General features: G+C 42.1%; 1 protein-coding gene across 1 annotated transcript; it reads left to right on the top strand.

Moving 5' to 3' along the window:
- The first annotated feature begins 679 nt into the window (after window positions 1-679).
- On the top strand, window positions 680-11,761 carry srp54 (signal recognition particle 54). Its single transcript, XM_089004959.1, has 17 exons — window positions 680-782; window positions 2,439-2,515; window positions 2,602-2,736; window positions 2,863-2,954; window positions 3,275-3,359; window positions 3,434-3,538; window positions 3,629-3,695; window positions 7,866-7,923; window positions 7,996-8,146; window positions 8,967-9,115; window positions 9,668-9,768; window positions 9,837-9,923; window positions 10,008-10,081; window positions 10,164-10,272; window positions 11,072-11,242; window positions 11,329-11,424; window positions 11,489-11,761. Exons 3-17 carry the CDS (start codon window positions 2,659-2,661, stop codon window positions 11,578-11,580), a joined length of 1,515 nt encoding a protein of 504 aa, XP_088861085.1. The 5' UTR covers window positions 680-782; window positions 2,439-2,515; window positions 2,602-2,658; the 3' UTR covers window positions 11,581-11,761.
- The last annotated feature ends 401 nt before the right edge of the window (window positions 11,762-12,162 follow it).

Here is a 12,162-nt window from a genome sequence, read left to right as displayed (position 1 = left end):
CTCTTCTGCCCTCCTTAATGGTGTGAATACAAACTCACCACCCATGGTTTGTCCTTTCCAGCATAATGCTCACGGAGAATTTCCAGTGCTCTTCTCCCGTCATGTTTTGCGTCCCTCATTACCAGTGATAGACTCTTATTGTCCAGACATTGCACCAACTCTGCATACGCCTCTCCATGTTTAGCCTTATCTTCGGCGAGAACGTCTTCACCGTCCTCCTCTATGTCTGGGACGCCCAAAATAAGGTCTCTGAGGCCGCGCAACTCCATGTGCGCCAGGAACCTAGTCACCCAGGGCTTGTAATTTGTCTCATCACCATCGAATAAAAGCCTGAACCACCTTTGGCATTCTGGCAGCAGTCCTAACATTTTAAACAGTGACCAAGATCGTAGTTTTTCGTAGCGATGGCAAATACTCACGAGAGAATAATGATGCACAGCCGTGACAATCATTGGTCCGGGAACTCAACAAATATTTATTCTGCGCATGCTCATAAAAAGGCTTTACAACATCCGGGTATCACATGATTAGCTCGTTCGCAGGTGACATTAATCAGTGAAATTACCCCAATCATGTCTTCGCCACACATTTACACTCAACACAAATGTGGCGCGTCGCTGCTTTAATTTGCTCGGTAGGTGGCGAGACAGGAACGCTAGCGCGGCCAACGAAGAAGAGATACACAATCGTCACTTCCGCCTAAATACAGTGATGACGAAGACTCCGAGCTAGCGGCTGTGACGAAGCCACACGCAAAAAATCGACGAGTGGAAAAGTTTCAAGTAGGGTTTCTCGGCTTTATCTTGTCTTTTGATGCGTATTTAGTCACTCGGGTTAAGTTCACCCGGACTGCCGAGCCCGCGACTCGCGAGCTAACTGCTAACGTTAGCATTGGTTAGCTAGCTGCTATATTTGTGTCTACCGACAGACGCGTCTGTCAGGCTGCACCCGGAAGTTTTCGGAAACATTTCGGCAACAATCCCGTCCGTTTGTTACAACGTTTGATTTAAAAAAAGCCTCAACTGTCAAACATGACGAACTGCGTTGCTTTATTTTATTGAAATTCGGCGATTTTGTTTACTCCCAAACAAGTCAGGCCACCTGCGAAATCCAGTTTTCAATCGCGTGCCGATTTGATATTACTTTTAGAATTCATCGATGATTAATTTGCATAATTCTTAAACTGGTGTCGAACGTCCCCCAATGACGTAAGATTGTTGAAAGTCTCCGACGAACCCAAGTAGAATCCACGGATCCCAGAGGTCCGCTCTTTAGCGGAATTCCACTATTTTTTTTCCGCCAAGGGGATATTTTCTATTTTAAGATAAGTTATTTTATTTCCGCATACAACTTACGAAAACATTTGTTTTGACGGGTGATATGATGATCAGAATGCGTCGTGCTTGAGTCGGCATGCTTTCGTGTGTTTTGGTCGATGTCGGTTGCTTCCGTTGACAATCGTAATCGCTCGGAAGTCAAGTACCGCGAGACTGTGCGCGATGAAACGAGAAAACAAATATGGCGGCTCCCTTACCGCGCTTTTGGCCAGTAAACTTGCGCTAAACATCGTCGCATTTGTCACACTAAATAATAATAATAATAATAATAACAAATTTCATGTATAAGCGACTTTCAAAACTCAAGGTCACGTTACAGCCATAGGATGAAGTTTTTCTGTGGGTGAGCAGCGGCAGCCCCACGAGCCAGCTTCACTCAACCCGGAAGTAACTCAAATAGAAAGCCAGCTCGCTAATAAACAGCGTATAAGATAACTAAGAGCTAGATAGATAGATAGCTATGTAGCTGATAGCTAGCTATATAGCTAGCTAGATACAAACAGATAGCTATTGTACGATATTACAGAAAAGACAACGAGAATATTTGTTACTAATGTCGACATAAACAAATGCCAAAAGGCTGGCTATCTAGCTGGCTATTAGCTATCTTTTGGCTTGCTAGCTAGCTTTCTATCTGTTTGTCTTCCCAATCTATTTGAGTAACTTCCAGGTTGAGTGAACGCTGGCGCGTGTGGCTGCTGCTGCTCACCCACAGGAAAACATTCTGTGACTGTAAAGTGACCTTGAGAGTTTTGAAAGGCGCTTAGAAATGAAATGTGTTGTAATTATTATTATTATTGTTGTTGTTGTTACGATGACTCCTGATGATTACTACCCGGCTGGCTATCTATTTGCTATCTATTAGCTGTCTGGCTGGCTCGATTGCTATCTAACTGGCTATCTATTAGTTATACGGCTACCTAGCCAGCTGTCTATCTCGCAAATCCAAATTGTGAATGGGTCCGTCCAGACCAGGATGTAGTGGACTGCTCGTCAGGCACTATCTTCCCTTGTTTAACTTGATCAATAGGACCTACGTAGGACCTACAGATGCCAAAAACTTACCCGCTCTACCTCCACACTTTAAAGGAAGTATTGGAGGACGTGTTGGAGGAAGTAAAGGAAGTCCTCTTCCTGTCAAGTGAACCCCTCAATCAAGTGTGCCCCGCTAGCCATACGTAAGTTATCGTCTCGTACCCTTCAAACGAGGCAAATTCTATGCACGCTATCGAACCTCTCGCATCAACGTGTTTATTTTGAACAGAGGCGGAAGCGTTCAGAGTGGGGGAGGGTGCGCGAGCGCGCCGCATCACACGTCATCATGGTGCTCGCCGATCTGGGCCGCAAGATCACGTCGGCGCTGAGGTCGCTCAGCACTGCCACCATCATCAATGAAGAGGTAACGCAACCATGCGCTAACGCCGCCAAGACCGCAAAGAAAAGCCAAAACAGGAAGATGGAAAATTCGTTTTTCACGGCGTCATGAGAACAAAAATGTCCAAAGTTATCTTTTTTTGTGCGTCAGGTTCTCAACTCCATGTTGAAGGAGGTGTGCGCCGCCCTCCTGGAGGCCGACGTCAACATCAAACTGGTCAAGCAGCTGCGAGAGAATGTCAAGTGAGTTTGGCAAGAAGATGGTTGAAGCGCGTTCAAATGGAATGCGGTCATAGCTCAGCTTACGAACTTAATTGATTACCAGAAAGTGTGTGTAAGGCGATAAGTGCGTCTTCCAAACATTTATTTCTCATAAGAAACCACCAGCAATCGAGTCATAGCGAGTCATTTAACCCCCCCCGAGTCTCTCTTCACCATTTTGAATGGATTTCGACTAACGACCATTTCGACTTAGGATCGTTTGGTCGGAACGGAACTCGGTCGTAAGTCGGATGTCACCTGTATTTCCAAATGGGACGCTGTGGTCCTTCACGTTTCCGCAGGGCCGCCATCGACTTGGAGGAGATGGCGTCTGGTCTGAACAAGAGGAGGATGATCCAGCACGCCGTCTTCAAGGAGCTGGTCAAGGTCCGAGCGGTGTCAAAGTAAAAAGAAAGCAACCAAATGGCTGATGGGAGAGAGATTGTGGCGCTTTTTGTTAGTTGGTGGACCCCGGCGTGAAGGCGTGGACGCCGTCCAAGGGGAAGAACAACGTCATCATGTTTGTGGGCCTCCAGGGCAGCGGCAAGACCACCACTTGCTCCAAGGTCACACCTCGCAAAGATCCTGGCTTGCGACGTGAATAACGTGCAGCGATTGATGATTGATTGATTGATTGATTGATGTCCGTCTCGCAGCTGGCGTATTACTACCAGAGGAAAGGCTGGAAGACGTGCCTCATATGTGCCGACACATTTCGAGCCGGTAAGCCGCTACGCACCACAACGCCACCCGCTCGTTCCGTCCGGGGATTTTATTTATATATTAGTCTGACCCATTTATTTATTATAATAATACATGTCATTTCTAAGCACATTTCAAAAGTCTCAAGGTCACTTTACAGTCACAGGATCAGTTTTTCTGTGGGTGAGCAGTGGCAACGACACTCAAATAATAAGAATTATAATAATAATAATACAAATAGATAGAAAGCTAGCTAGCTAACATTCTGTTAGCTAGCCAGCTAATGGATAGCTCGCTAACTAGATAGGTAATATGTTTCCTGACTCAAATAGCTAGCTAGCTATATTGCTCATAGCTAGCTCTCTAGCTAACTGGATTGGTAATTAGAAAGCTATCCAGCTAGCTAATAGAATGCTAGTAGATAGCTAGCTTACTAGATAGCTAATATGTTTCCTGACTCAAATAGCGAGCTAGCTATTTGTTTATTTGTTTATTTATTTATGTGATTATGTGTTTATTTATTCACTTGTTTGTTTATTCCTTCATTTAATAGTTTATATATTTAGTAATTCATTTATTTATATATTTATTTTTGTTTTTGGGGAGTTTATTTGTTTATTCGCTTTGAAAGGCGCTTAAAATGTGTATTATTATTATGATTTGTTGATTTATTTGTGTTTGCCTCTTTACGTATTTATTTGTTTATTTATTTATTCATGTATTAAATAATTTATTCATTTGTTTATTTATTAATGTATTTTTGTAGTTTTTTTAGTTTATTTGTGTATTTGTTTATTTGTTTCTGTGATTATACGTTTATTCATTTATTAATTTATTTTTTCATGAATGAATTGATTTATGTATTTATTTTTGTTTGTTTGTTTATTTGTTTATTCATTTATGTATTCCCTTTTTTTTTGTTTATTCATTTGTTTTTTATTTGCTTATTTGTTCATGTATTTATTCATTTATTTGTGTATTTATTTATATATCTGCCAGCCTCATTTATTTTTAGTGTACTTTGTATTTATGTATTTATCCATTTATTTATGTTTATTTATTTATTCCTACATTTATTTGTGTTTATTTGTTTGTGTATTCGTATTTATCCATTCATTTATTTATTTATTTATTTATTTATTTGTTCTTTAAAGGACAACCGACGTCATTTTTTTGTTTTTTAACTGACATCAGAAAAACGTTTTGTAGCATCTAAAATACCCAAAACACGCAGTATGATATTTTTAGTCAAATGCAAAACACCAATCAAAATGACTTCAAGTGTCCAAAATCTGCAAAAAAATGGAGCTGCGAATTGGGCATTTTCAGAAAGTCCCGCCCCCAGTTCGTGACGTCACGCCAAGACATCTTGCATTGCTGGAGAATCAAAACAATGGCTTCAGATTCGGAGAAAATGCTCTCTTGTTACACATCCACTTATGAATATGATTCAAATAGCTCTGAAGAAGAAAGCAGACATGTTTGCAATCATGGTTGTCTCCAGTGGCCACCTCCGTTTCCGCAGGCTGATAAATTCCTTATATGGCGCTTGGACGCCCTCTTGTGGCCTTCTGGCGGCTTTTGGGTGCAACACGAGGTCCCCAAACCAAACAAGTACAGCAAAATACATTGACGTGATGGAAGGACCGCTACAATGCGTCTTTTTTTACGGTAAAGGGCGGTCCTTTAGTGACGTCACGTACGGACTCGTCACCAACTCAAAAACAAGACTTCCTGAATATTCAGCGCAAGTCTTTAAACGTAAAATATAGCTTAAATATGCGGTGGAATCTTTGTAAAATACGCTCGGTAGAAGTCATTTGAAGCCATCTTACAAATTATGGACACAACTTGTCCGGAGACGTCGGTTGTCCTTTAATTTGTTTGTTTATTTGTGTATTTATGTTTCTGCCAGCCTTATTTGTTTAGAATGTACTTGTGTCTTTATCAAATTATTCATCCGTTTATTTATTTATTTATTCCTTCACTTATTTGTTTGTTCATTTGTTCGTGTATTTATTTATGTATCTGCTAGCCTTATTCATTTTTTAATGTACCTATTTATTTATCTACTTGGTCATCTATTTATTTATTCCTTCATTTGTGTATGTATTTATTTGTTTGTTTGTTTGTTTATTTATGTAATAATTTATCCATTTATTTATCTATGTATTTATTCTGCCAATTTGTTTTTATTTACATATGTATTTATTTATCCATTTATTTATTCCTTTCTTTCTTTATTGATTTGTTTGTTCGTTCATTTGTTGGTTTATTTGTGTATTTCTACATTTATCTCTCTATTTATGTATTTGCATGCCTTTTTGTTTATGAATGTATTTATTATTTATTGGTCATTGTTTGCCTGTTTATCATTATTTTTTGCATTTTTCTGTATTTATTTGTTTGCCTTTTTATTAGTTTGTTTCTTTCTTTATTTCTATTTGCTTGTGTATTTATATCGCCATTTATTTACTTATTTATTAACTTGTTCGTTTGTTGGTTTTGTTTATTTGTGTATTTATGTATTTGCATGCCTTTTTATTTATGTACAGGTAACATCCGACTTACGACCGGGTTCCGTTCCGACAAAACGGTCGTAAGTCAAACGGTCGTAAATGGAAAAGCATTCAAAATGGCTGATGCGAGGATCACGTGATCATAACAAATGACGACACGCTGGCATCTCCGAAACGACAGGATAGTATACGATGTCAATCTGTTGTTTTTAAGCAACGTTTTCGATTGAGATACCAAAATGTTGACAGTTCATTGATAAATCTTTTAGTGTCGTTCTAATCATTTTATATTTTGTATTATCGATCTTTTATTACCGTGTCGTTCTGCTGCTAAATATGCACGGCTTCCCATGCATACACGCTCTTGAAAAATCGCTCTCCCTGCTAACGCAGAAGCTCGAAGAGGTCGCCCAACAATCATCCTGCACGGACCTCTGTCTCTGTCGCGTTGCTAGCTGTAGCCAAGGCAGCTGTAGAATAAAACAAAAAAAAACGCCTGCCGGTCGGGGTTGTAAGTACGGGTGGTCGTAACTCGCGCCGGTCGTAAATCGGATGTTACCTGTATTTATTATTTATGTCTTTGTATGCCCGTTTATTCATTTTATTTTTTTTTGCATATTTGTTTGTGTATTTATTTGTGTTTACCTTTTTTTGTTTGTTTATCTACGTATGTATTTATTTAGCAATATTTCCATTTATTTATTTATTCATTTACTCATTTTGTGTTTGGGAGCCTTTTACTGAGCGAGTTGCTTGTTCTGTAGCCGCAAAGGGACATATGTCTTCTTGTGCCGGTCTCAAGAACACTATTGATGAAATAAACAATAACTAAATAACTCTCTTGGTTCTTCATAGAAAAAGAGGAACTAAAAGCTTATCCTGTGACCTTGAGAAAGGCGCTTATAAATCGAATATATTATTAATGTTGTATTGATAGTTGTATTATAATTAATATTTATTTTTATTATTATTATTATTATCGGGCAGAGTGAACGCTGGCGCGAATGGCTGCCGCTGCTCACCTGCACGCAAGAAAATATCCCGTGACTGTAAAGTGTCCTTGAGAGTTTTGAAAGTCGCTTAGAAATGAAATGGATTATTATTATTATTATTATTTATTTGTTCGTTCTTTAATTTGTTTAGTTTATTTGTGTATTCATTTATGTATTTGCATGCCTTTTTATGTATTATTTATGTCTTTGCCTGTTTTTTTGCATATTTGTGTATTTGTTTGCCTTATTTGTTATTTGCTTATGTATTTATTTAGCAATTTATTTATCCATTTATTTACTCCTTTATTTATTTATTCTTTCATTTGTTTTGTTTGTGTAGTCATTTATGTATTTCCATGACGTTTATTTGTTTATTATTATTTATGTATTTGCCGATTCATTCAATTTTAGCGTATTTGTTTGTGTTTTCCTTTTTATTTGTTTATTTATCCATTCATCCTTTTTCATCAATTTTAGTTTATTAGTTTGTTTATTTAATGAGGCATGTTGTGGTGGTGGGCAGGTATTAAAAAATGTATGTATGTATGTATGTATAATAACTACATTTGGGGAGTCCTTGAGTGCCAAAAACCAAGCTCTGACTTGATTGGGCCTCCTTGAGACCACCAAAATGTTCAAAATGGCGTCACCCATCAAGGAAGCTCTTGTTGTGATTGCAGGCGCCTTTGATCAGCTGAAGCAGAACGCCACCAAGGCCCGAATCCCCTTCTACGGAAGGCGAGTCTCCGTAACGCCGTCCGTCAGCCAGACGCAGGAAGCCCCTTGGTAGCGCCCCGTCTTTGCCTTCAGTTACACAGAAATGGATCCGGTGGTGATCGCCGCGGAGGGCGTGGACAAGTTCAAAGGGGAGAACTTTGAGATCATCATCGTGGACACCAGCGGCCGCCACAAACAGGAAGACTCGCTCTTCGAGGAGATGCTGCAAGTCTCCAACGCCGTGGTGAGCGCCCGAACGCACCGCTTCCGCCCCTCGCAGGCGCGCGACGAAACCTCAATCGTCGTCTCTTAGCTAGCTAGCTAGCTTTCTAGCTATTTGAGTTACTTCCGAGTTGAGTGATTATGAGCTAACTCTTAGCTAGCTAGCTAGTTTTCTATTTGAGTTACTTCCGGGTTGAGTGATTATTAGCTAATTCTTAGCTAGCTAGCTAGTTTTCTATCTGAGTTACTTCCGGGTTAAGTGATTATTCGCTAACTCTTAGCTAGCTAGCTTCCTAGCTATTTATATCTATATCCCGGGTTGAGTGAACGCAGGCGCGTGTGGCTGCCGCTGCTCACTCGCAGAAAAAATATCCTGTGACTGTAAACTGTCCTTGAGACCTTATTATTATTATTATTATTATTATTATTTTATTATTAGTTACATCTGGGTTGATTATTAGCTAACTAGCTTTCGATCTATTTGAGTTATTTCCGGGTTGAGTGAACGTTGGCGCGTGCGGCTGCCGCTGGTCACCCGCAGAAAAACTGATCATGTGACTAAAGTGACCTTGAGAGTTTTGAAAGACACTTAGAAATCAAATTTATTATTATTATTATTATTATTATTGTTACTATTGTATCTATTAGCTAGCTAGCTACCTTTCTATCTATTTGAGTGACTTCTGGGTTGAGTGAACGCTGGCGCGTATGGCTACCACTGCTCACCCACAGAAAAACTGATCCTGTAACTGAAAAGTGACCTTGACAGTTTTGAAAGGCGCTTAGAAATGAAATTTATTATTATTATTATTATTATCATCAAGCGGTGTTTGTCTCCGTAGCAACCAGACAACATCGTCTACGTGATGGACGCGTCCATCGGGCAGGCCTGCGAGTCTCAAGCCAAAGCCTTCAAAGACAAAGTGGACGTGGCCTCGGTCATCGTCACCAAACTGGACGGACACGCTAAAGGAGGCGGAGCTTTGAGCGCGTAAGAGGATACATAAGACCCCCCCGCCCCCGTATAATAAAAATGTGTCCTTGAGAGTTTTGAAAGGCGCTTATAAATGAAATATATTATTATTAGTAGTAGTAGTAGTAGTAGCTATCTATTAACTAGCTAGTTGAATGTGCAAAGTAGTATAATGTAAAGCTACCTAGCTATTAGCGAAATAGGTATCTATATAGCTAGCTTTCTAATAGCGATGTTTTTGAGAGTTATTATTAGCTTTCTATTAGCTAGCTAGCATTGTATCTATTTAAGTTACTTCCGGGTTGGGTGAAACGCTGGCACATGTGGCTGCCGCTGCTCACCCACTGAAAAACTTATCTTGTGACTGTAAAGTGACCTTGAGAGATTTGACAGGCGCTTTGAAATGGATTATAATAATAATCATACATTTCATTTGTAAGCGCCCGGAAGTCACTCAAATACATAGCAAGCTAGCTAGTGAATAGATATCTAATAGCTAGCGAATAGATAGCTAAATTATTATTATTGATCAAACGTATCATTCATTTCCCTGTTTATCGATGACGTCAGGGTGGCGGCGACCCGCAGTCCCATCATCTTCATCGGCACGGGCGAGCACATCGACGACTTTGAGCCCTTCAAGACGCAGCCGTTCGTCAGCAAGCTGCTCGGTACGCCCGCCTCGCCCGCTTCTCGTTTTTCAAACCGACGCCTTTCCTCGTCCTCCTTTTCCCGTCAGGCATGGGCGACATCGAGGGCCTGATCGACAGAGTCAACGAACTCAAGCTGGACGACAACGAGGACCTGATCAACAAGCTCAAACACGGTAAAGGTTCCCTGACCAAGATGGCGGCGGTGACGGGGGCTCGCCTTCGGGTTCCTTTTTGACGGACGACCTCTGCCCCTTCAGGCCAGTTCACGCTCCGAGACATGTACGAGCAGTTCCAGAACATCATGAAGATGGGACCATTTGGACAGATCATGGTAAGCTCGCACCCTAATCACGCCCCCCCGGAACCATCCGGGTATATTTTTGAGGGGCAACTAAATGGGTGGGTCTTCGCAGGGCATGATTCCGGGCTTCGGAACGGACTTCATGAGTAAAGGAAACGAGCAGGAATCCATGTCCAGGCTGAAGAAGCTCATGACCATCATGGACAGCATGAACGATCAAGGTTTTGCCCCCCCGGCAGCAACACACAAAAACCACAGCCACGAAAACAGAGTCCACAAAAACCACGGCCATGAAAACCACAGCCACAAAAAAACATACCCACAAAAAAACAACATCCCCGAAAGAGCATCGGCCACAAAAAACCACACCCGTGAAAACCACACCCACAAAAACCACAGCCACAAAAAACATGCCCATGAAAAACACGCCCACTAATTCCACAGCCATAAAACCAAACCCACAAAAACCACAGCCATAAAACCACGCCCTCAAATACCACAGCCATAAAACCACGCCCACAAATACCACACCCATAAAACCACACCCGTGAAAACCAACCACGGCGCACGAAAACCAACCACGGCGCGCGAAAACCAACCATGGCGCGCGAAAACCAACCACGGACGGCCACGAAAACCAACCAAGCCCGCGAAAACCAACCACGGCCACGGAAACCACACCCACAAAAACCACAGCCAGAAAACCACGCCCACTAATTCCACAGCTATAAAACCAAACCCACAAAAACCACGCTCACAAATACCACAGCCATAAAGCCACGCCCGCGAAAACCAACCACGGCCACGAAAACCAACCACGTCCATGAAAACCAACGCCCATGAAAACCAACCACGCCCACGAAAACCGCAACCACAAAAAAAAAAACACGCCCACAATTACCACGGTCATAAAACCACATCCACACAAAAAAACACACCCACAAACACCACAGCCAGAAAACCACGCCCACCAAAAACCACGTCCACAAAACCACATTTGTTTTTTTTTCCCCCCCGTAGAGTTGGACAGCAAGGACGGCGCCAAACTGTTCAGCAAGCAGGCCAACCGCATCCAGCGTGTGGCCCGCGGCGCCGGTGTGGCCACCAGGGACGTCCAAGAACTTCTGACGCAGTACACCAAGTTTGCGCAGATGGTCAAGAAGATGGGCGGCATCAAAGGATTATTTAAAGGTGACGCGCCTGGTGACCCCGCGTCGGCCACCTGGTGACCCCGCGTCGGGCACCTGGTGACCCGCCGTGCTGTCCTTTGTCTTCAGGGGGGGACATGTCCAAGAACGTGAACCCTTCGCAGATGGCCAAACTCAATCAGCAGATGGCCAAGATGATGGACCCGCGAGTGCTTCACCACATGGGTACGGTTCTTGTGGCGCGCCCGCGCCGCCGACGTTCGTCGGGTGACTGTTTGTGCGTTTGCAGGCGGGATGCAAGGCCTGCAGTCCATGATGCGGCAGTTTCAGCAGGGAGCGGCGGGAAACACGAAAGGCATGATGGGATTCAACAACATGTGAGCGGCGGCTTGCATTCCGATTGGATGAGACTGGACAATGGGCGGGGCAACCAAACTACCAACTCACGATTCTACTGGTCCGTTTTTTTAAATCTGATGTGCAATTCATGGAAAATGATCGGAGCTCAACAGCTTTCATCCCTCGCAAAAGTTTTATAATAATAATAAATTTCATTTCCAAGCGCCTTTTTTTGTGGGTGAGCAGCGGCAGCCACACGCGCCAGCATTCACTCAAACCGGAGGTAACTCAAATAGATAGATAGAAAGCTAGCTAAGAGATTGCTATCTAGCTGGCAATCTATATAGCTAACAGAGAGCGAGCTAGCTAGTAGATAGATAAATTAAGTGGATCGTAAACTGGAAAAGGTGGTGGGCAGGATGTGGAGGGTCCGGTTGGATTTTCCATGCCCTTTTCTTGGTTCTTGCAGTGAGCAGTGCGATGACCATCGAGGCTTCTTTTAATTTTGTGCGCTTACACATCCACGACACTAGATGGCAGTGCCACTCTTTTGGTCCGAAAACATTATTCCTTCCCAAAAAATAATAATACATTTCATTTCCATGCACCTTTCAAAACTCTGAA

This window comes from Hippocampus bargibanti, linkage group LG09 (assembly GCF_051943395.1).
Source record: "Hippocampus bargibanti isolate YZ-2025 linkage group LG09, ASM5194339v1, whole genome shotgun sequence".
NCBI lineage: Eukaryota > Metazoa > Chordata > Actinopteri > Syngnathiformes > Syngnathidae > Hippocampus > Hippocampus bargibanti.
Note: the sequence above shows the minus strand (reverse complement) of the source record. Positions and strands in the feature narration are given on the sequence as shown.

What these genes read in the sequence shown, in the direction of transcription:
- srp54 (XM_089004959.1), top strand. Translation starts at nt 2,659, where the DNA reads ATGGTGCTCGCCGATCTGGGCCGCAAGATCACGTCGGCGCTGAGGTCG. An exon ending in TCTTCAAGGAGCTGGTCAAG is followed by an intron (nt 3,360 to 3,433) that starts GTCCGAGCGGTG and finishes GCTTTTTGTTAG; the next exon opens with TTGGTGGACCCCGGCGTGAA. An exon ending in CATCAAAGGATTATTTAAAG is followed by an intron (nt 11,243 to 11,328) that starts GTGACGCGCCTG and finishes CTTTGTCTTCAG; the next exon opens with GGGGGGACATGTCCAAGAAC.